General features: G+C 45.6%; 1 protein-coding gene across 13 annotated transcripts in view; it reads left to right on the top strand.

Moving 5' to 3' along the window:
* The window catches only part of SPDL1 (spindle apparatus coiled-coil protein 1), a 470,586-nt gene that overhangs the window by 314,596 nt on the left and 135,668 nt on the right, over window positions 1–20,322 (top strand). For all 13 annotated transcript variants that reach the window (XM_073589468.1, XM_073589469.1, XM_073589466.1 and 10 more), the window contains one exon: window positions 4,602–4,742. In XM_073589468.1, coding sequence (XP_073445569.1) covers window positions 4,602–4,742 — 141 coding nt within the window. The remainder of the gene's footprint in view (window positions 1–4,601; window positions 4,743–20,322) is intronic.

Genomic DNA, 20,322 nt, shown 5'->3' on the forward strand with positions numbered 1-20,322 from the left:
TAGCTTCACATCCCTGGGTATTAAGATTTATAAGAGCCACACAGCGCCTGCGCCCCACGATTAGGCAGCTCACCCCGCCTTGGGACCTGGGCCTTGTACTTAGGTTTCTCTGTACAGACCCCTACGCTCTCGGTGAGAAAATAACCATCTCTGCTCTCACTCGTAAAACGGCCTTCCTAGTAGCCATTACCACGGCCAAAAGAATAGGGGAGATCCAGGCCCTGTCCACTAAGGACCCATATCTCCAGATAAGAGACGACCGTATAATCTTAAGATTAGACCCGGCATTTACCCCAAAGGTAGCCTCTCCAAAAAATCTAAACCAAGAGGTAGTGTTACCCTCTTTCTGTGATAATCCCCGTAATAAAAAGGAGCAGCGTCTTCACTTGCTGGATGTGAGGCGCGCAGTTCTAGACTATCTAGAGGCCACCAATAGCTGGCGCATCGACCCAAACCTGTTCATCCTTTTTGGCGGTAGAAATAAGGGGAAGAGGGCCTCTAAGGCGTCCATCGCGCGCTGGATTACCTCAGTAATCTCGGACGCCTACCAAGCTGAAGGCGCCAACCCGCCAGATTCCATAAAGGCCCACTCTACGAGGGCGGTATTGGCCTCATGGGCCGAACGGGCGGGAGCATCGGTTGATCAAATCTGTAGAGCAGCAACCTGGGCCAGTCTCGATACATTCTGCAAGCACTACAAGCTTGATGTGTTAGCTGGTCAACAGACCGCATTCGGGAGAAAGGTTCTCCAGGCGGTAATCCCACCCTGAGGAGGTGCTTTGGTACTCTCCATGGTGCTGTCAGGTGGACGTCCTGGAAAATAGGTATTAGACCTACCGGTAATGTTTCCAGGAGTCCATCCTGACAGCACGGGTAGTTACCTCCCGGTTGTGTTATACTACAATGTATTATGTTATGTCATATGCTGTAATATGATTGTTTCATTAAACTGTTACTAGCATCATCCACCTTGTGGTACTTGTTAAATCACTGAGGGAGAGTGGGTGGGACATGACCTTTTAACCTCTCGTGTGCTTTCCTGTCCCTGTAAGGAGGAGGAGGACGTCCTCCATGGTGCTGTCAGGATGGACTCCTGGAAACATCATTACCTCATTACCGGTAGGTCTAATACCTATTTTTCGCGGTTCTGCGTTTATAAACTTCAGTGAAGCCCTTGGGGTTCAAAGTGCTCACCACACATCTAGATAAGTTCCTTAAGGGGTCTAGTTTCCAAAATGGTGTCACTTGGGTTTTTACACTGTTTAGGCACATCAGGGGCTCTCCAAAAGCGACATGGCGTCCATTCTCAATTCCAGCCAATTCTGCATTGAAAAAGTCAAACGGTACTCCTTCCCTTCTGAGCTCTGCCATGCGCCCAAACAGTGGTTTGCCCCCACATATGGGGTATCAGCGTACTCAGGACAAATCGCACAACAACTGTGGGGGTATGATTTCTCCAGTTACCCTTGTAAAAATAAAAATTTGGGGACGAAAAGATCATTTTTGTGGGAAAAAAAATGATTTTTTTTATTTTCACGGCTCTACGTTATAAACTTCTGTGAAGCACTTGAAGCTTCAAAGTGCTCACCACACATCTAGATAAGTTCCTTAATGGGTCTAGTTTCCAAAATGGGGTCACTTGTTTGGGGGTTTTCAGTGTTTAGGAACATCAGGGGCTCTCCGAACGCAACATGGCATCCGATCTCAATTCCAGCCAATTCTGCATTGAAAACTCTGTGCTCCTTCCCTTGCGAGCTCTGCCATGCGCTGAAAAAGTGGTTTACCCCCACATATGGGGTATCGGTGTATTCAGGAGAAATTACACAAGAAATTTTGAGGTTCATTTTCTCTTTATGGTCATGTGCACACGATGCAGATTTCCAGCGCATCTGCAGCGGATTTTACAGCGCAGAAACGCTGCATATCCGCATTGTGATGTACAGTAGCATGTTAATCAATAGAAAAAAAAACGCTGTGTCGACGATGCGGATTTTTCCGCGCGGTTTTCTTGTGGTTCAAAATATGCAGCATGTCACTTCTTTTATGCGGTTTTCCGCCTGCTCCATTCTCCAAATCTGCAGGGGAAACTGCACAAAAACCGCAAGAAAACCGCAAAAAAAAGGAATAAATCCCCAGGAAAAATGCAGGTCATTTGACCTGCGGATTTCTTCAATTCTGCGCGGAAAAATCCGCAGGGCAAAAAAGTACGTGTGCACTTAGCCTATGTGACCCCATTTTGGAATCTAGATCCATTAAGGAACTTATCTAGATGTGTGGTGAGCACTTTGAACCGTCAAGTGCTTCACAGAAGTTTATAACGTAGAGCCGTGAAAATTAAAAAGACATTTTTTTCCACAAAAATGATCTTTTCGCCCCCAAATTTTTATTTTTGCAAGGGTAACAGGAGAAATCATACCCCCACAGTTGTTACACTTGAGAAAATAAAAAAATTGGTTCTGAAGTAAATTTTTTGCAAAAAAAAGTTAAATGTTATTTTTTCTTTCCACATTGCTTTAGTTCCTGTGAAGCACGTAAAGGGTTAATAAACTTCTTGAATGTGGTTTTGAGCACCTTGACGGGTCTAGTTTTTAGAATGGTGTCATTTTGAGGTATTTTCTGTCATGTACACCCCTCAAAATGACTTTAAATATGATGTGGTCCCTAATAAAAATGGTTTTGTAAATTTTGTTGTGAAAATGAGAAATCACTGGTCAACTTTTAACCCTTTTAACGTCCTAACAAAAAAAAATTTTGTTTCCAAAATTGTGCTGATGTAAAGTAGACATGTGGGAAATGTTATTTATTAAGAAATTTGTGTGACATATCTCTCTGATTTAAGGGCATAAAAATTTAAAGTTTTAAAATTGCAAAATTTTCAAAACTTTTGCCATATTTCCGTTTTTTTCATAAATAAACACAAGACATATCAAAAAAATTTTACCACTAACATGAAGTACAATATGTCACAAAAAACATTCTCCGAATCAGCGGGATCCGTTAAAGCGTTCCAGAGTTATAACCTCATAAAGTGACGGTGGTCAGAATTGTAAAAATTGGCCTGGTCATTAAGCTGCAAATTGGCTCTGTCACTAAGGGGTTAAGGGGCAAAAAATAGTGATAATGACCTCTCCACTTTACACCACCAAGGAAGTTTTAATTAACAAGAAACCTGTTTTTCCTATTTTTTTGCTGTCTAAACGCGGGGTGTGTCTTATGTTAAGGTGCATCTTACTGTTCGAGAAATATTGTAAATTCAATAAGCAAAACAGGTCAAAAGATAAAAATCTACAGATCATAAAAGACAGTTAATCAGTGTGGGAAATGAATGCATAATCAAAACAAATTGTATAATTGGCAATTTTATAATACAAAAAAACTTTGTATTTCTGCATCTGAAGCGTAGCGGACCAGACTAATATGATGGCTACACAGGCTTGAATAAAATGAAGGATCATTAAAGTCAGCTGTAACCAATAATTTAAGAGTAATGCGGACCACTTAGATGGTAGTGTCATACCTACCATAAGAGCAGCAGAATAACAGTAAAGCTAGATGGTGGGAAGTATAATAACTAGACTATTGGCGTGAGATCAGGCCACCTTCACACGTCCGTCCGTATAAAACATAATGAAAAAACAGTACTGGTGGTGTCAGTTTTTTTCCTGGTACGGCTAAAGAAAAAGTAATTACAAAGTTTCTATACTTTGCATTGTTAACACGTGCAGCTCACGGATGGCATCGGCACCGCTCCGATCATCTGTAGTTTGTGACCTGCCGAATGGCTCCAGTGTTTGCTGGACGAGACAGAGGTCACTTCAGTCTGAGAGCCAGAATGAAGCTCATAGACTTACATTGAAAACTTGTTACCGCTACCACTGATGCTTGGTTAGTCAGAAACTAAGGTCACAAGACACTGGATCAGGAACAGAGCAACGCTGGGAAGAGCAGAAGACTGTGTCTGGTAAGTACGGTATATTACTAAGGACAGGGAACATGGATTAGTAATACCACACTAGTGCTGAAATAAAGAACAAATGCTGTGGCATTTGCTTTTAATGGGTTAAAAAGCATCCAGACAGGCTTCTTCCTTTTTTTTTTAAACCGCTGACCGATCCCAGTGTGACCACCTCTTGAGGTTGGCTATCACACATGTTAATATTTCTTACAGGAAAGAAGCTTTCCTCCCATGGAGATTGAACCTTTTGTGTGTGTGTGTGTGTGTTCCCCTCTGTCTGTGAGGAGGATTTATATGAAACTACTTGGGCGCATATTGTTAGTACAAACCATTTCTGTACTCATACCAGTTAGTTATTTCACCCCTTATCCATCTCTTCTCAAAAGTGAATTAAAGTATTTTATTAATTTTGGTAACTAAAATCCTTCATGCCCAAATAATATTTTAGTGAGCTGAACTATAGTATGCATTGTTTCAAGATTAGAACTGAATTAAATTTGCTGTTTCCATTTTTACATCGTGTTTCCAACATGTTTTATGGCAAGTTGAGTGTAACAGACTTGTAAAAGCTTTTAAATTTCTTACCATATGTTTAGTAACTGTATGTTACATTTTTTTTAATGTCTTGGTTAATTTCTATCTTTAGGTTCAAATAGCAACTCTGTTGCAGTTAAAAGGTTCTCATATTGATCCAGAGCAACTGGAGAGGCTACAGTCAATGGTTGCACAGAAGAACACTGAAGTTGAGAAACTGCTTGTAAAGGTGCGACAGCTTGAAAAATGTCAGGTACGGTAAAATAGATTGCTTTTTTGTTTTGTTAAATTAATAATCTGGTCACCCTTGTTATCGTAACTCGCTTTGCCATTGTGGCAATTTTCACACTTTTGATCTCTAAACTGGAGTTCTAAAGTTTAAAAAAAAAAAAAAACTGCTAATCCAATGCTCATTTTTTGCAAGCAACACCGTTGCCTTTTCCAACAATATACTACATGCTGATGCAAAATTGTATGAAGAAGCCAATGTTATGATTGTAAAAGTGTGATCAAAGCAGAACCTGTGATGCCTGATAAGTAGTGAAAATAGAGGTTCACAATGTGCAGCATATATGCGAAGCATGCAGTTTGATCCAGGCTATTTATTTTTAGAGGACCATTAATTTTATGGTGCTGTACATGTCTTCATATATTCAAAATGCATATATGAAGTTGAACAATGGGGAGACTGGTACTGAGGTGACCTTGTACTTATGTGCTTAAAATCTACAGGGTAATGGTGAGGAGACGTAGGTTGTGGTGTGCAGTAACTTCGTTAATATTGAGATGTCAACGGGGTTATTACAGGCTGTACGCTTTCCTGAAGTGATGAGTTTTTAGGTTGTGTGTGTCTCCCATATTTGGAAGCTTCAATCCGACGTGAAGAACTGAATTCCAGAGAATAGGAGATGCTTGTAAGAAGTCTTGAAGGCGACTGGGTGAGGAAATCACAGTAGAAGGAAGCATTGTGAAGACCAGAAATCACGTGTGGAAGAATCCAGAGATTAGATTGGAGATGTCTGGAGGAAACAGATTAGAAAGCCTTAGAAATCATTATTAATTTTAGGCTATGTGCCCACGTAGCGTTTTAAAATGCTCACTAAAAACCGGACTCCTTCCCAGAAATCGCACGTTTTTTTCCGCGCGATTTCACCGCGATTATGATCGCGATTTTGCTGCGATTTTCGCGTGCGATATTCAAGCACTTTCCAAGCGATTTGAAGCATCGCTTGGAAAGTGATTGACAGGTTGGTCACACTCGTCAAACATAGTGTTTGACAAGTGTGACCAGGTTTTTACTATTGAGGCCGCCTATGCGGCTTCAATAGTAAAAGATAGGATGTTAAAATGCTAAAAAAAAATAAAAAAAATCGGGGTATATTTACCTTCCGGCGTCCGGCGCTGCATTCCCGGGCCACAGCGTTCCCAGTAATGCCTTGCGAGACCTGTGATGACGTAGTCTCGCGTTGCTATAGCGATCTCGCAAGACCACGTCATTACAGGGCCTTGCCGCAAGGCATTACTGGGAACGCTTAGGCCGGGAATGCAGCGCGGGATACCGGAAGGTAAATATACCCCGATTTTTTATTTTTTATTCTTTTTTTTACAGGGGTATGGTACCCAGGGCCTGGAGGACAGTCTCCTCTCCTCCACACCGTGGGTACCAACCGCACATGAGACGCTTAACTTCCCGCATGGTGGGCATAGCCACATGCGGGAAGTAAGCGATTCTCATGCATTCCTATGGGTGCGGAATCGCGGCAATTCTTTGCGATTCCGCACAAAAGAATGAGCATGCTGCGATTTTTTCCGCGATGCGATTCCGCCGCGGAAAAAAGGGCAGCATTAGCACAACATGTGCAGAATGCCATAGGAATGCATGGGGGCGTTTTGTACACGATTTTTAAACGTTTTCGCGCCGAAAATCGCGGCAAAAACGCTTAAAAATCGCTACGTGGGCACACAGCCTTAAACTGGTTTTGTTCAGGATTTAAAAGCCAGTGAAGGGATTTGTGAAGGACTAGCAAGGCGAGAAGTGGATTTATAGAGCACTATAGTTAATGGAGTTGTTTAAACAATAGATCGTGGAATAATAATGTTTCATAATTGGATGTGTTTAAATAAAATGTTCCTGTGCTGAGATAATCTTATAAATGTGCCCCTGCTGTATAATGGTTGTGTCTTATCGTACAGGGACATAGACTGATCATACCACAGCTCCTGGGCAGGGGAGGAATCAAAAAGTATACAGACATTACAGGAGGGGATCACAAATAATTTTGATTGAGGTAAAACATTTTTTAAATGCAAGCAGGGAAATGCTTTGTCTCACAATAAGAATCTGCTGCAAACCCCTGTTTTGCGGTCTGTATACTCTTTTGCTTCATCCCTTGTCCTTGAGCTGTGGTATGATCAGACCATGTTCCTTTACGGTCAGCCATTACACAGTTCACAGCAGGGGCACATTTATAAGATTATCTCAGCACAGGAACATTGTTTTAAACACATTAAATTGTGGAAATTACACTGCGCAACAAATTTCAAGGAAGTTCTTGTCCCTTGAGAAAATTTTATTGTATCTTATAGATTTTGATATGCTAAACATGAATATGTGCTCCAAAAGTCTGTATGACGTAAAGTTTTTAAGAAACAACAGTTTATAGTCTACATTAAGAGCATTATATTAGGTCCATTATTCTGTATGGAGCGCCACATGGGATCCATTATTCGGAGTGGCTCTATAAGAAGCAATTTAGTGTCCTGGAGTGGCTTAGCCGGTCTTCAGACCTGAACCCAATAGAAAATCTTTGGAGGGAGCTGAAACTCCAATTTGCTCAATGACAGCCCCGAAACCTGAGATCTGGAGAAGATCTGTATGGAGGAGTAGGTCAAGAACTACAGGAAATGTCTGACCTCTGTAATTGTAAGCAAAGGTTTCAGTACCAAATAATAAGTTCTGTTTTTCTATTATATCACTTATTTCATGAAATAAAATTAATTATGTAAAATTCATACAATGTTATTTAGTGTTATAGTAGTTATATTCTTGAACATAGGAGGCAGTATTGTAGTCATTTTATTCTTTCACTTAGGAGCAGAATTATAGGAGCTATATTCATGTACATACAGTAGTGGCAGTGTTATAAGTTATATTCCTGCACATAGAGGCAGTATTATAATAGTTATATTCTTGCACATAGGACCAGTATTATAGTAGTTATATTCTTGTATTTAGGAGCAGTATTATAGTAATTACATTATTGTACATAGATTGGCAGTTTTTAGAATTATAACAGAATATTATAATGTTTGGTATTTCTCAAAAACCTTACATGATAGGAAAAAGCTTGTCATTTCTGAAATCAGCATGAAAAAAATCTATCAGGAACACTCAAAATTGTCCGAGGAACAAAACCTTGGTAGCACAGTGTTATAATTATTCCAAGACGTACTGATTAAAATCAACTTTAAAATGAACTTTTTTTGTGGGAAAACCCTTTAAATGGAATCTATCAGGTTTTTGCCATGTAATCTGAAATCACCATAATGTAGAAGCAGAGACCCTGATTATGGTGATATCCCTTACAGAGCTGTATTTTGCTATTTTCAATAGAATCAATGTTTCCAACCACTCCCCTATCACGGATTAGCACCTCTGTGTCAGAGGTGACCAGTGGTGTAACTATAAAGTTATGGGCCCTGGTGCAAACTTTTAAATGGGCCCCCATGCCAAAATATTTTCCACCCAAATTCACATTTTCCCTATTCATTTTGCACACTATAGTTTAGTTGCAATGTTATATAGTCTGACCTAATACTGTCTTGTAATCGCTGAGAAATTTTTTTTTATAACTTGCATATCCCTATGCTAATTAGGGTGATGTCTTCAGAAGTGCAGACACTCTGGGCATTCATGTCCTCCGTCGCTCCAATTCCAAGCGCACTCCCAGTGTTTGAAATCTGTGTTGTTTCTTCCTGGTATGACGCTGCAGCATGTCATTTCTGGTCCTGTGAAGCATGGCGGTGTATTGGGTGTACTGGTTGGCTCCAGAGCATGCTCACTGCACATTCTGAAGCTGGCGAGTACACCCAATACTCCTCCACAATGCACAAGACCGGAAATGATGTGGACGCGCGTCATACCAGGTAGAAACAGCACACAGATTTCAAACGCCGGGAGTGCGCTTGGAATTGGAGCGAAGGAGGGCATGAACACCAAGAGCTGGGCGCAGAGGTGTTATCTAGGTTTTCTAGCACCCGGGGCAAAAATTCAGTTTGGTGCCCACCCCCCAGCACACATGCAATTTGCACACTTAGTCATGTACCGACAAGCTGCTCTTCCTAATTCCCTCAATGATCAGTGAAAAGCTAAGAGAAGCAGGAATAGAAGGACCATAAGTATGAAAATCGCATATGAGTGAAGTGTCCATGTGTTGACTACTGGAACCTGCAGAGCTGACATTGCAGGCTTCTGAATTCTCACAAGGAATGCACTGCACACTTTTAGGGTTCTCCCTTGCCGATGGATAGTCATGTCAGCGCAAGTATGTGATTTGTATACTTCTGGCCACATTCGAGTGAGGCCACACATGTCTAGTCAGCACGTGACTGCATGCATGTAAATCTCCAACACCAGAGAATCCTGACAGCGTACAGTGAGCACTGTGAGAATTCAGAAGTCTGCAGTCACAAAGAATGACTGCAGACTCAGCACAAACCTAGAAAACCCTTTAATGCTTCTAACATAAATATAAACATGAAAATTAGTCAGTATCACAAATAACATTTACATCCAGGTACCTTATAGATGTCGTTCTGCTTATTTTCTTCATCTTGTTCAGACCCCAGGATGAGTTTTCTCATCCACAGCTCATCTCTGCAGGCTTCCATCTTCTCCGCTCTTTTGCAGAAAATCTCTACATGATGCCCTTAAAGATAGAAGTATCATTATAATGCTCCTGAATAAAAAAAAATTGCCCCTCACTATATTTTCTGCACAAAATATGACCCCCACACTGTCCCTCTTATGGTACATGCACTTTACACTGACCTCTCCTTTTCATACTGGCCCCCTCTACACACTGTACTCTCACACTGTTTCCTCCCTATAGGGCCCAGTCCCTATACTGTACTCTTTTACCACACTCCCCCCTCCTTGATATATTATCCCTTCCTGGCTGTACCCTTACACTGTCTCCCATTGCTACTCCCCCACTACTCAGTTTCTATTCTGTGCCCACTCACTTATCTCCTCCATACTGTCTCCTCACACTATTCCCCCCTCCTTATACTGTCTCCTCTCACATCCCCACTGTTCACCATACTATCTCCTCATATACAGGGTGGGCCATGTATATGGATACACCTAAATAAATTGGGAATGGTTGGTGACATCAACTTCCTGTTTGTGGCACATTAGTACACGGAAGGGGTAAAACTTTTCAAGATGGGTGGTGACCATGGCGGCCATGTGGACATTCCCCCATTCAGTTTACTTGTACATGCCCCCCATTCCCCCATACTCTTTCCTCATATATGCCCCCCCATTCTCCTGTACTGTTTCCACATACATGCCCCAAATTCCCCTGTACGGATTCCTTCATGCATGCCCTGCATCTCCCCTTTTTGCTCATCATTTTGTGACGTCAATTCTGCCTCCACACATTAAATCCTACATCCCCACTCCAAATATCCCCACACACATTAAATCCCCCATCCCCACTCCAAATCTCCCCCCACGCTTAAAACACCCCCATGCCCGTCCATATCTCCATACACACATTAAATCCACCATCCCCCTCCAAATCTCCACACACAATAAATCCCCCCCCATTCCGTGTCCAAATTCCCTCCCCCCAAATCTCCACCCACACATTACATTTCACCCCCCATACACTTAATCTTCAGTGTCTTCGAATCCACTGGAGCACTTACCACTAGTGTTGAGCGATACCATCCGATATTGAGAAATATCAGATCGGATTGGATCGGCCGATATCCAAAAAGTATCAGGTATCGCCGATTCCGATACCGGAAGTCCCATTCAAGTCAATGGGACAGAAATATCGGAATTAAAAAAACCCTTTCTTTCCTTGTAGTTTAATTCTACATGAAGAAAAACAACTAAGAATTATGTAGAATGTATTGGGGGAGGTGGAGGAGACATTAAAGGCATAGAGGTTTAGCCCAATCAAATGGAATAGCAGGAATAATTTTTTTTTTTTTTTAAAGACATTTGGAGTTACAAAGATATTGACAATGTTAACCTTTTTTATATTTTGTCAGATATGTATGTTTCACTACTTCCATGCTCTTCACCTTCTTTTTTACTTCTCCAACACTTTCTCCTTCATGATCCTCAGCAGCAGCATCTTTTTCATCAACTTCTTCTTCACCTTATTCATCTTCTTCACCTTCTTCCTATTATTTTTTTGTACATTATTCATATTCTTCTTATTCAACGATTATTCTTCTTCATATTCTACTTCTTCAGCTTCTTCCTATTCTTCTTCTTCATCATATTCTTTTTTGTGACAGGCATTCCTGTAGTTATCTATAAAAGTTTGAAGATTACACCTTCCGTTCTGCCTGTCACAAAAGATTTACAACAGGATTTGTCCGCGTTCAGTTTGGCCTGCAGTAGCAGGCATTTTCCAGGTGCACCACAAGGAGGAACGGACTCACCCCCATACACTGCTTAGTCTTCTTCTGCTTATAATTTAGATAATATCTTTTGCGCTGATTTTTAGTCTTATGCTTAATGTTGTTCTGCTTTTGGTTCTTCTGCTTTTTGTTCTTCTGCTTCTTGGTCTTCTGTTTCTTGTTGTTCTGCATCTTGGTGGTTGTCTTCATGTTCTTTGTCCTCTTGGTCATCTTCTTCAGGGTCATCATTTTGGTCTTCTTCGGTGTGGTCTTCAGGGTCATCGTCTTCAGGGTCGTCGTGAGGAAGATCCAGAGTGAGAACCAAAAACCATTTCCACAAGCTTGAACTTGGAAAAGTAGCAGAAGGTACAAAAAGGCTGAGGAACTGCCGAGAACCAGCTGACGGTGCTGGAACCGGGATGGGTAGCAGAAGCTGCAAGAGCAAATGGAACTAGCGAGGACCAGCTGATGGTGCTGGAACCCGGAGGGGCAGCAGAAGGAACAAGAGCCGATGGCACAACTGTGGACCAGCTGACGGTGCAGGAACACGGTTACTAAGTAGGAGGTACCTGTGCTAGAAAGCACTACCAAGGACCAGCAGACGTTGCTGGAACTCGGATACCGAGAAGGAGGCACCTAGGCCAAAGGCACTGCTGAGAACCAGCTGACGTTGCTGGAACCCGGATGGGTAGCAGAAGTTGCAAGAGCAAATGGAACTAGCGAGGACCAGCTGACTGTGCTGGAACCCGGAGGGGCAGCAGAAGGAACAAGAGCCAATGGCACAACCGTGGACCAGCTGACGGTGCTGGAACACGGTTACTAAGCAGGAGGTACCTGTGCTAGAATGCACTACCAATGTCCAGCAGACGTTGCTGGAACTCGGATACCGAGAAGGAGGCACCTAGGCCAAAGGCACTGCCGAGAACCAGCTGACGGTGCTGGAACCCGGATGGGTAGCAGAAGGTACCCATGAAAAACAAAGTTGCAAGGCCGCGAGCCAGCCGCAGTTACCGAAACCCACAGTCCTACAGGGGGGTGCTTGTCCTATTGGCACTACGGAACCAGCCTTTATTACCAGAACCCGCAGCCCACATAGGAAGCACCTAAACTGCAGGCACCATAGACTCGGCTAACCCGACCGCAACACGACAGGACAACGTATTGGTGGCAAAGTGACGTTGACACTACCCGGAAACAGCAGGCGTGCTGGAACCAGGCTGGGCAGGAGGGAGTACCCGTGCCAAAGACACTTCTGAGCAGCAACTGACGATGTTGGAGCCCAGGGTCAATCAGAGTGTAGGCTGAGGCCTAATTTCATCAAGTTTAATATCTGTTGTAGACTACTACTGATTTTAAACGTGCTCCAACTAGGCCTCTGGCTCCATTCTGTCTCTAGTATTTTCCCTGGCCTCCAACACCGCAAGTTGCTGCTCAGAAGTGGCGTCTGCACAATCAACACTTGTTCCTGTGTTACTGTGGTTCAGTAACGGCTGCTGATCCCCTGATGTGTGTCCGGCAATGTCTCCTGCTCTGTCCACATTCCCACTACTATTAGTGGGAATGTTTACAGAGCAGGAGACATTGCCGGACACACATCAGGGTTTCAGCTGACGTTACTGAACCACAGTAACACAGGAACAAGTGTTGATTGTGCAGATGCCACTTCTGAGCAGCAACTGGCGGTGTTGGAGGCCAGGGGAAATACGAGAGACAGAGTGGAGCCAGAGGCCTAATTGCAGCAAGTTTGAAATCCGTACTAGTGTGAATGTGGAGGCAGCAGAAGACTTTGCCGTCCACACAGCAGGGGAGCAGCATGCATTACTGAACCCCACTAACACTGGAGCATGTGTTTTTCTCTGTGCAGACGGCACTTCCGAGCAACAACTGGCTGTGTTGGAGCCCAGGGCCAATCATGGAGTAGGCTGAGCCCTAATTGCAGCAAGTTTTATATGTGATGTACTTTGAATGTGGAGGCAGCAGGAGATATTGCCGTCCACACAGCAAGGGAACAGCAGGCATTACTGGACCCCACTAACACTGGAGCATGTGTTTTTCTCTGTGCGGACAGCACTTCCGAGCAATAACTGGCTGTGTTGAAGCCCAGGATCAATCATGCAGCAGGCTGAGGCCTACTTGGAGCTAGTTGAAAATATGATCTAGTTTGAATGTGGAGGCAGCAGGAGATATTGCCGTCCACACAGCAGGGGAGCAGCTGGCGTTACTGAGCCCCACTAACAGAGGAGCTAGTGTTTTTCTCTGTGCAGACGGCACATCCGAGCGACAACTGGCTGTGTTGAAGCCCAGGATCAATCATGCAGCAGGCTGAGGCCTACTTGGAGCTAGTTAAAAATATGATCTAGTTTGAATGTGGAGGCAGCAGGAGACTTTGCCGTCCACACAGCAGGGGAGCAGCTGACGTTACTGAACCCCACTGACCCAGGAGCTAGTGTTTTTCTCTGTGCGGACAGCACTTCCGAGCAACAACTGGCTGTGTTGAAGCCCAGGATCAATCATGGAGCAGGCTGAGGCCTAATTGAAGCAAGTTTTATTGCTCCACTGTTTCTAGCATTTCCCCTGGCCTCCAACCCCGCCAGTTGCTGCTCAGAAGTGGCGTCTGCACAATCCACACTTGTTCCTGTGTTACTGGGGCTCAGTCACGTCAGTTGATCCCCTGATGTGTGTCCGGCAATGTCTCCTGCTCTGTCCACATTCCCACTACAATGGGAATGTGGACAGAGCAGGAGACATTTGCCGGACACACATCAGGGGATCAACTGACGTGACTGAGCCCCAGTAACACAGGAACAAGTGTGGATTGTGCAGACGCCACTTCTGAGCAGCAACTGGCGGGGTTGGAGGCCAGGGGAAATACTAGAGACAGTGGAGCCAGAGGCCTAAGTGGAGCACGGTTAAAGATCAGTAGTAGTGTGAATGTGGAGGCAGCAGAAGACATTGCCGTCCACACAGCAGGGGAGCAGCTGACATTACTGAACCCCACTAACACAGAAGCTAGTGTTTTTCTCTGTGCGGACAGCACTTCCGAGCAACAACTGGCGATGTTGGAGCCCAGGATCAATCGTGGAGAAGGCTGAGGCCTACTTGGAGCAAGTAGAAAATCAGATGTAGTTTGAATGTGGAGGCAGCAGGAGACTTTGCCGTCCACACAGCAGGGGAGCAGCTAGCGTTACTGAACCCCACTAACACAGGAGCTAGTGTTTTTCTCTGTGCAGACGGCACTTCTGAGCAACAACTGGCTGTGTTGAAGCCCAGGGATTACAGTTCAGGTGGTAGAAACATGAACACAACAGGAGACCCTGGATACTGTTGCCAACCAATTATTTATTCTGGAAGAGGACTGGCAAATTCTGGCGAGATCCAGGCCTTGTTCATTTTCAGAAAAGTAAGCCGGTCAACGTTATCGGAGGATAGTCGCGTGCGACGGTCTGTTAGTACACCTCCTGCGGCACTAAAGACGTGTTCCGATACACTGGCAGCAGGGCAAGCCAGCACCTCCAATGCATACTGGCTAAGCTCTGGCCATGTATCCAGCTTAGAGACCCAAAACTTGAAGGGGGAAGAGCCGTCTGGGAGTACACTGACAGGGCAAGACATGTAGTCTGTCACCAACCTGATGGAAACGTTGCCTCCTGCTGACTGGAGCCGTCTGTGATGGTGTAGACATTTGTGGCAGGCACACAAAACTTTGCCACATTTGGGCCATACTGGTCTTGCCTTGTGCTGAGGCGCTGCCTCTGCTCCCACTTTCTGCAGAGCTTCCTCCACTGCCTAGACGCACAGAGCTGCTTTGGAAAGCAGTAGCAGCACTGCTCTCGGGTGGAATGGAGAACATGATGGACTGCACCAGTGTGTCTTGGTACTCCCGCATTTTACGCTCCCGGTTCAACGGTGTTATGAGGCTTTGTAAGTTGTCCCGGTAGCAAGGATCTAGGAGGGTGTACACCCAATAATCAGCCGTGTTGAGAATGTGGGCGATGTGGCGGTCATTTCTAAGGCACTGCAGCATGAAATCAACCATGTGCTGCAGACTCCCAACTGCCCAAGAAACGCTGTCCCTTGCTTGAGGCGTCATCTCTGCCTGCTCTGCATCACCCCACCCTCGCTGTACATACTGACTAGAGCATTGTGTACCTCCCTCCTCTGGAGAGATGTCTTCCTCCTCCATTGACTCCTCCTCATCCTCCTCACAAAGTGTCCACTGCCTAGGCCTTTGTGAGGAACCATGTAGCGCAGACTGTCCAGAAGCAGATGGCATTTGTGACTCCTCATCCTCCACCTCTTCCAAAACCTCCTCCCTTAGTGCTTGCAGTGTTTTTTGAAGCAGGCAGATAAGGGGGATAGCCATGCTGACTAGTGCATCATCTGCACTCGCCATCCGCGTGGAATCATCAAAGGCACGCAAAACAAGGCAGATGTCCTTCATAGAGGCCCACTCAGTGGGGCTGAAGTGTGACCGGCGCACAGTGCGACTTGTTTGCACCTGATGCAGCTGGTACTCCATTACTGCTGCCTGCTGCTCACACAACCGCTCCAACATATGTAACGTTGAATTCCACCTGGTGGGTAGGTCACATGATGCGATGTTCCGGAAGGCGGAATCGGCGCTGCAGAGCTGCAATGCACGATCTTGCCGTGCTGGAACGCCGCAAGTGAGCGCACTCTATGCGGACCTTGTGCAGCAGTGCATCAAGATCCGGATAGTCCCTCAGAAATCTCTGCACGACCACGTTGAGTGCATGTGCCAGACATGGGATGTGAGTGAGGTTGCCTAGGCCCAGAGCTGCCACCAGATTTCGGCCATTGTCACACACTACCAAGCCCGGCTGGAGATTCAATGGCAGAAACCACACGTCGCTCTCCTGCTTGATGGCATTCCAGAGCTCCTGCTGTTGTGAGTTCATTTTTCCCTTCATCATTGAGGTCTGATGAACTCCCTCCTCTAGTGAAGGAAGGTAGTGAGACTGGTTACCAAACACCTGGGCAGCTAGATGACTGGGTGGCTGGAATTGAGGACTGGATATAAGGCTGCCGACGCCCTTCTTCCTGGCTGGTGATTTTGTTATGATGAGTCACCGAAGGAGGAAAAAACAAAATACCAGCTAACTCCATAAAAGCCAGAGAGGTTGGCAGCTATCGGATTGCAGACCCCTGAACCTATCCACAACAACTAGCAGTAGCCGTGGGGGGCTCCTACGGTGCCCTAGACCCCTCGATCACAGCCGGAGAACTATATAGCCTAAAGACAAAAAGGGGAAAAACTAAACTGCCCCAGAGCAGACCCCAAAGCAATAGGCAGCCCCCAACATATAATGACGGTGAAGCAGGATGAAAACACTAACACAGATAGAAAGATAGGTTGAGCAAATGATTGGGCCCAAGCTAACTACATAGGACAGGATAGGAAAGCTGCTGTCTGCCATCCGCAAAAACCCTATCAAAATGAGCCAACCGACTGATATTAAAAACAGGCCCTGAAGTCGCTAGGCTTCAAAAAGACTATATCAGCACTCAGGTATATTCTGAAGACAGAGCAAAATATCAACAGATCAGAGACAAAAATGGAATTCAGCTCACCCCCCGGCCGGGGATGGCAGAACTCCCAAAAAACAAGGCAAAACAAGAACAAAACTGAAGAGTACAAAGCAGAGCAGAAAAACTTAGCTTTGAGATGCAGGAATCAGACTGGTCTCCAAGAATCCAGCAGGAAAATCACCAGCCAGGAAGAAGGGCGTCGGCAGCCTTATATCCAGTCCTCAATTCCAGCCACCCAGTCATCATCTAGCTGCCCAGGTGTTTGGTAATCAGTCTCACTACCTTCCTTCACTAGAGGAGGGAGTTCATCAGACCTCAATGATGAAGGGAAAAATGAACTCACAACATCCTGCGCTGTGTGGCTTCGATTCCCAAAAGAAATTAATTTCAGTACGGCCTGTTGACGTTTGGCCACGGCTGTGCTCATATTGGTCGTAACAGGCTCCTGCAGCGCTAATTCTGAGTAACTGGAGTATGAGGAGGAGTCAATGTGTACAGACTGGATTCGTGCAATCCTTGGAGTTGGCAGAACACGTACAGCACCACTCTCAAGATCTGTACCTGGCTCCACAACATTGACCCAATGGGCAGTGAGGGAAAGGTAACGTCCCTGTCCGTGGGTACTGGTCCACGCATCGGTGGTCAGGTGGATCTTGCTACTGACGGCGTTTAGTAGCGCATGTTTAATTTTTCCCTCCACATGCTTTTGCAGGGCAGGGACGGCTTGCCTGCTGAAGTAAAAGCGGCTGGGCACGGTGTATTGTGGGACTGCCAATGCCATGAAGTTCCGGAAGGTGTCAGTCTCCACCAGCCTGAATGAGAGCATTTCAAGGGCCTGTAATTTGGCAATGCCAGCATTCAGAGCCTGTGCTCGGGGATGGTTTGCCGAGTATGACCGCCTTTTCTCCCATGCCTGTGCTACCGATGGCTGTAGAGTGGCCTGGGAGTGTGAGGATGAACGGGGACGTGGTGCTGTGGGTGGAATATCACTGGGTCTCTGGACAACAGTGCCAGAGGTTCTTCCATGGCGATCCTGTGAGGAAGCCGATCCAGCTGTGTGAGCTGGAGAAAGAAGCTACAACACGAGCTGAAGAGGTGGTAGGTGGTGCTGTAGGTTGGCCTACGTCTTCAGTGTGTCTTTGTAACTCCACCACATGCTTGGTCCGCACATGTTTCCACATATTTGTGGTATTGAGGTTGCTGACACTTTTCCCTCTTTTGACTTTCTGATGAAACAGCTTGCATTTGACAAAGCAAATGTCATCTGCAACTGTGTCAAAAAGGACCACGCACTGCAAGTCTTGGGAGCGCCCGTTTTGGCTTTTGGAAGAGGAATGCTCCTATCGGGTGCCTAAGTGGAGGCTCCAGGCAACCATGTCTGCCCCCTCCCTCTCCCTCCTGTTTTGGCCGTTCAGGGAATCTCTTCCTCAGAGCTGCTCCCACCACCTTCCTGTTCCTCACGCCATGATGGGTCAAGGACCTCATCATCTACAATACACTCCCCTCTTCAAACACCTGCTTCTCCTGGGTAGTCTCGCCATCACCGTACGCACCAGAAAGTGGCACCTGAGTCTCGTCATCATCTGATGGGTACTGAGGTGTGCTGACCATAGGCACTGGCCCACCCGCCTCTTCAGATTCAGAGGGACAAAGCAGTTGCGCATCACTGCATACTCCCTCTTCACATTCTTGAATGCTGCTTGGCTGGCCCCCTCTTTCCAAGTCAACAGATTCAGAGAACAGAAGTAGAGACTGTGATGGCTCCTGCACAGGGCTCTCTGACTGCCTGGGCAATTTGGCAGGTGGTGAAGAGACAGATGGTTGCTCTTCTGTGCTCTGGCCCTGAGAGGATGTGGAAGTCATTGAAGTCGATGCGTTAGCTGCCATCCATCCGACAATGGCTTCAATTTGTTCCTCCCGCAGCAGTGGGGTATGGCGAGGTCCTACAAAGCTGCGCGTAAAGGACTGTTGCCTGGTAAAACTGGGGGATGCTGACTCACTGGTGCCCGCAGCAGGCACAGAATCCCCGCGTCCTCTCCCTGCAGAATCCCCACTTCCTCTCCCTGATGAAACTCCATGACCACGTGCCTTACTCCCTGCCTTCTTCATCTTGGTAGACTGATAAAGATAGGCAGAAAAGTACAAAGAGGGGGCTTAGTGTGCTTATTCCTGAACAGCTGCTAACAGGTATAAGAAACACTAATTTTATGAAGTGTGTGTGTGTGTGGACTACACTTTAATATGAGCTAATGTGGCCTACACAACTGTCAAATGGAGTGTTTGGTGAACTTTATTTTGTTTTTTTTCAAAAAAACTAAAAGGATGTGACCAAAGATTTGAAAGCGATAGTATCACAAACTTTTTGGAGCTATTACAATGCAGGAAGGTAACTTACAATGCAAAAGATGAGGCTCCAAAAAATAGGGTAATACTAATCTGGCTGCGGATGAAGGGCACAAGCCAGAAAAAAGGCTCCTCTATCTACTCCTGTATTACCAACCAATGTAGATGGATACGGATGGATGCACACTAATAGGAGAATGAAAAATGAGCTGCAATATAAGAAAAATATGTATGAGGCAGTGACGCACGCTGAGCGGCCTACAACCAGACGTAGCTGCAGGACACACTACAGCGTGAGCTGCACTCACACACAGAGACCTCTCAGACAGCCGTGAACAGTGCAGATAACTGGGAACTAGCACTGAAAGGCTGCAGAGAGGCTCCGCTGTCTACTCCTATAGTGTTTGCAACCAACGTATATGGATACGGATGGATGCACACTAAAAGGAGAATGAAAAATGAGCAGCAATAAAAGAAAAATATGTATGAGGCAGTGATGCACGCTGAGCGGCCTAGAACCAGACGTGGCTGCAGGACACACTACACAGCGTGAGCTGCACTCACACAGACCTTGCAGACTGCTGTGAACACTGCTGCAAGGCAAAAGAAAGCTGCAGTGGTTGATTATGTAGCCTAGGTAAAGCACAATGTGATTTGTAAAATCGCTATCTCTAACTGTCCCTCAGAGTCTTGAACAGCAGCCTGTCCCTAACTGAATTCACAGCAGAGTGAACCCGAAATGGCGGCGGCTGCTTTTATAGTGCATCATGACATCATTTGAGCAGCCAATCACAGCCATGCCATTACTTAACATGCCTAACAGGATGTGCCCACACTTCTGAGGATTGTCATTGGCTGAATTAAATCAAACTGGCTCATAGCATTATGGGAACTTCTGATTCCGGTATTCGATATGCTAAACGTATCGGAACTCAGTATCGGAATTCCGATACCGCGAATATCGGCCGATACCCGATATTTGCAGTATCGGAATGCTCAACACTACTTACCACCCATCTTCGTCTTTGCAACGCCGGCAAGTGATGTAAGCAGCGTGATCACATGACATGATCACACTGCTGGCGTCGCTCTAACACGGCAGTCATAGCTTCAATTGTACTCGTGTCTGTAAGATGCGAGTGCAATTGATCACTAGGAGTCGGTGCGCTGCAGCCTCTCTGTGCTTGCTGTCAGCTTGACAGCTGGCACAGAGAATGGCCGACTCCCAGTCCGGGGAGCGACGTAATGGACCCGCCAGGGAATACACTGCGCACTGCAGAATTAGGTGGCCCACCTGT

The sequence above is a fragment of the Dendrobates tinctorius genome, unplaced genomic scaffold (genome assembly GCF_039654945.1).
Source record: "Dendrobates tinctorius isolate UK_male_01 unplaced genomic scaffold, ASM3965494v1 ptg000108l, whole genome shotgun sequence".
Lineage (NCBI taxonomy): Eukaryota > Metazoa > Chordata > Amphibia > Anura > Dendrobatidae > Dendrobates > Dendrobates tinctorius.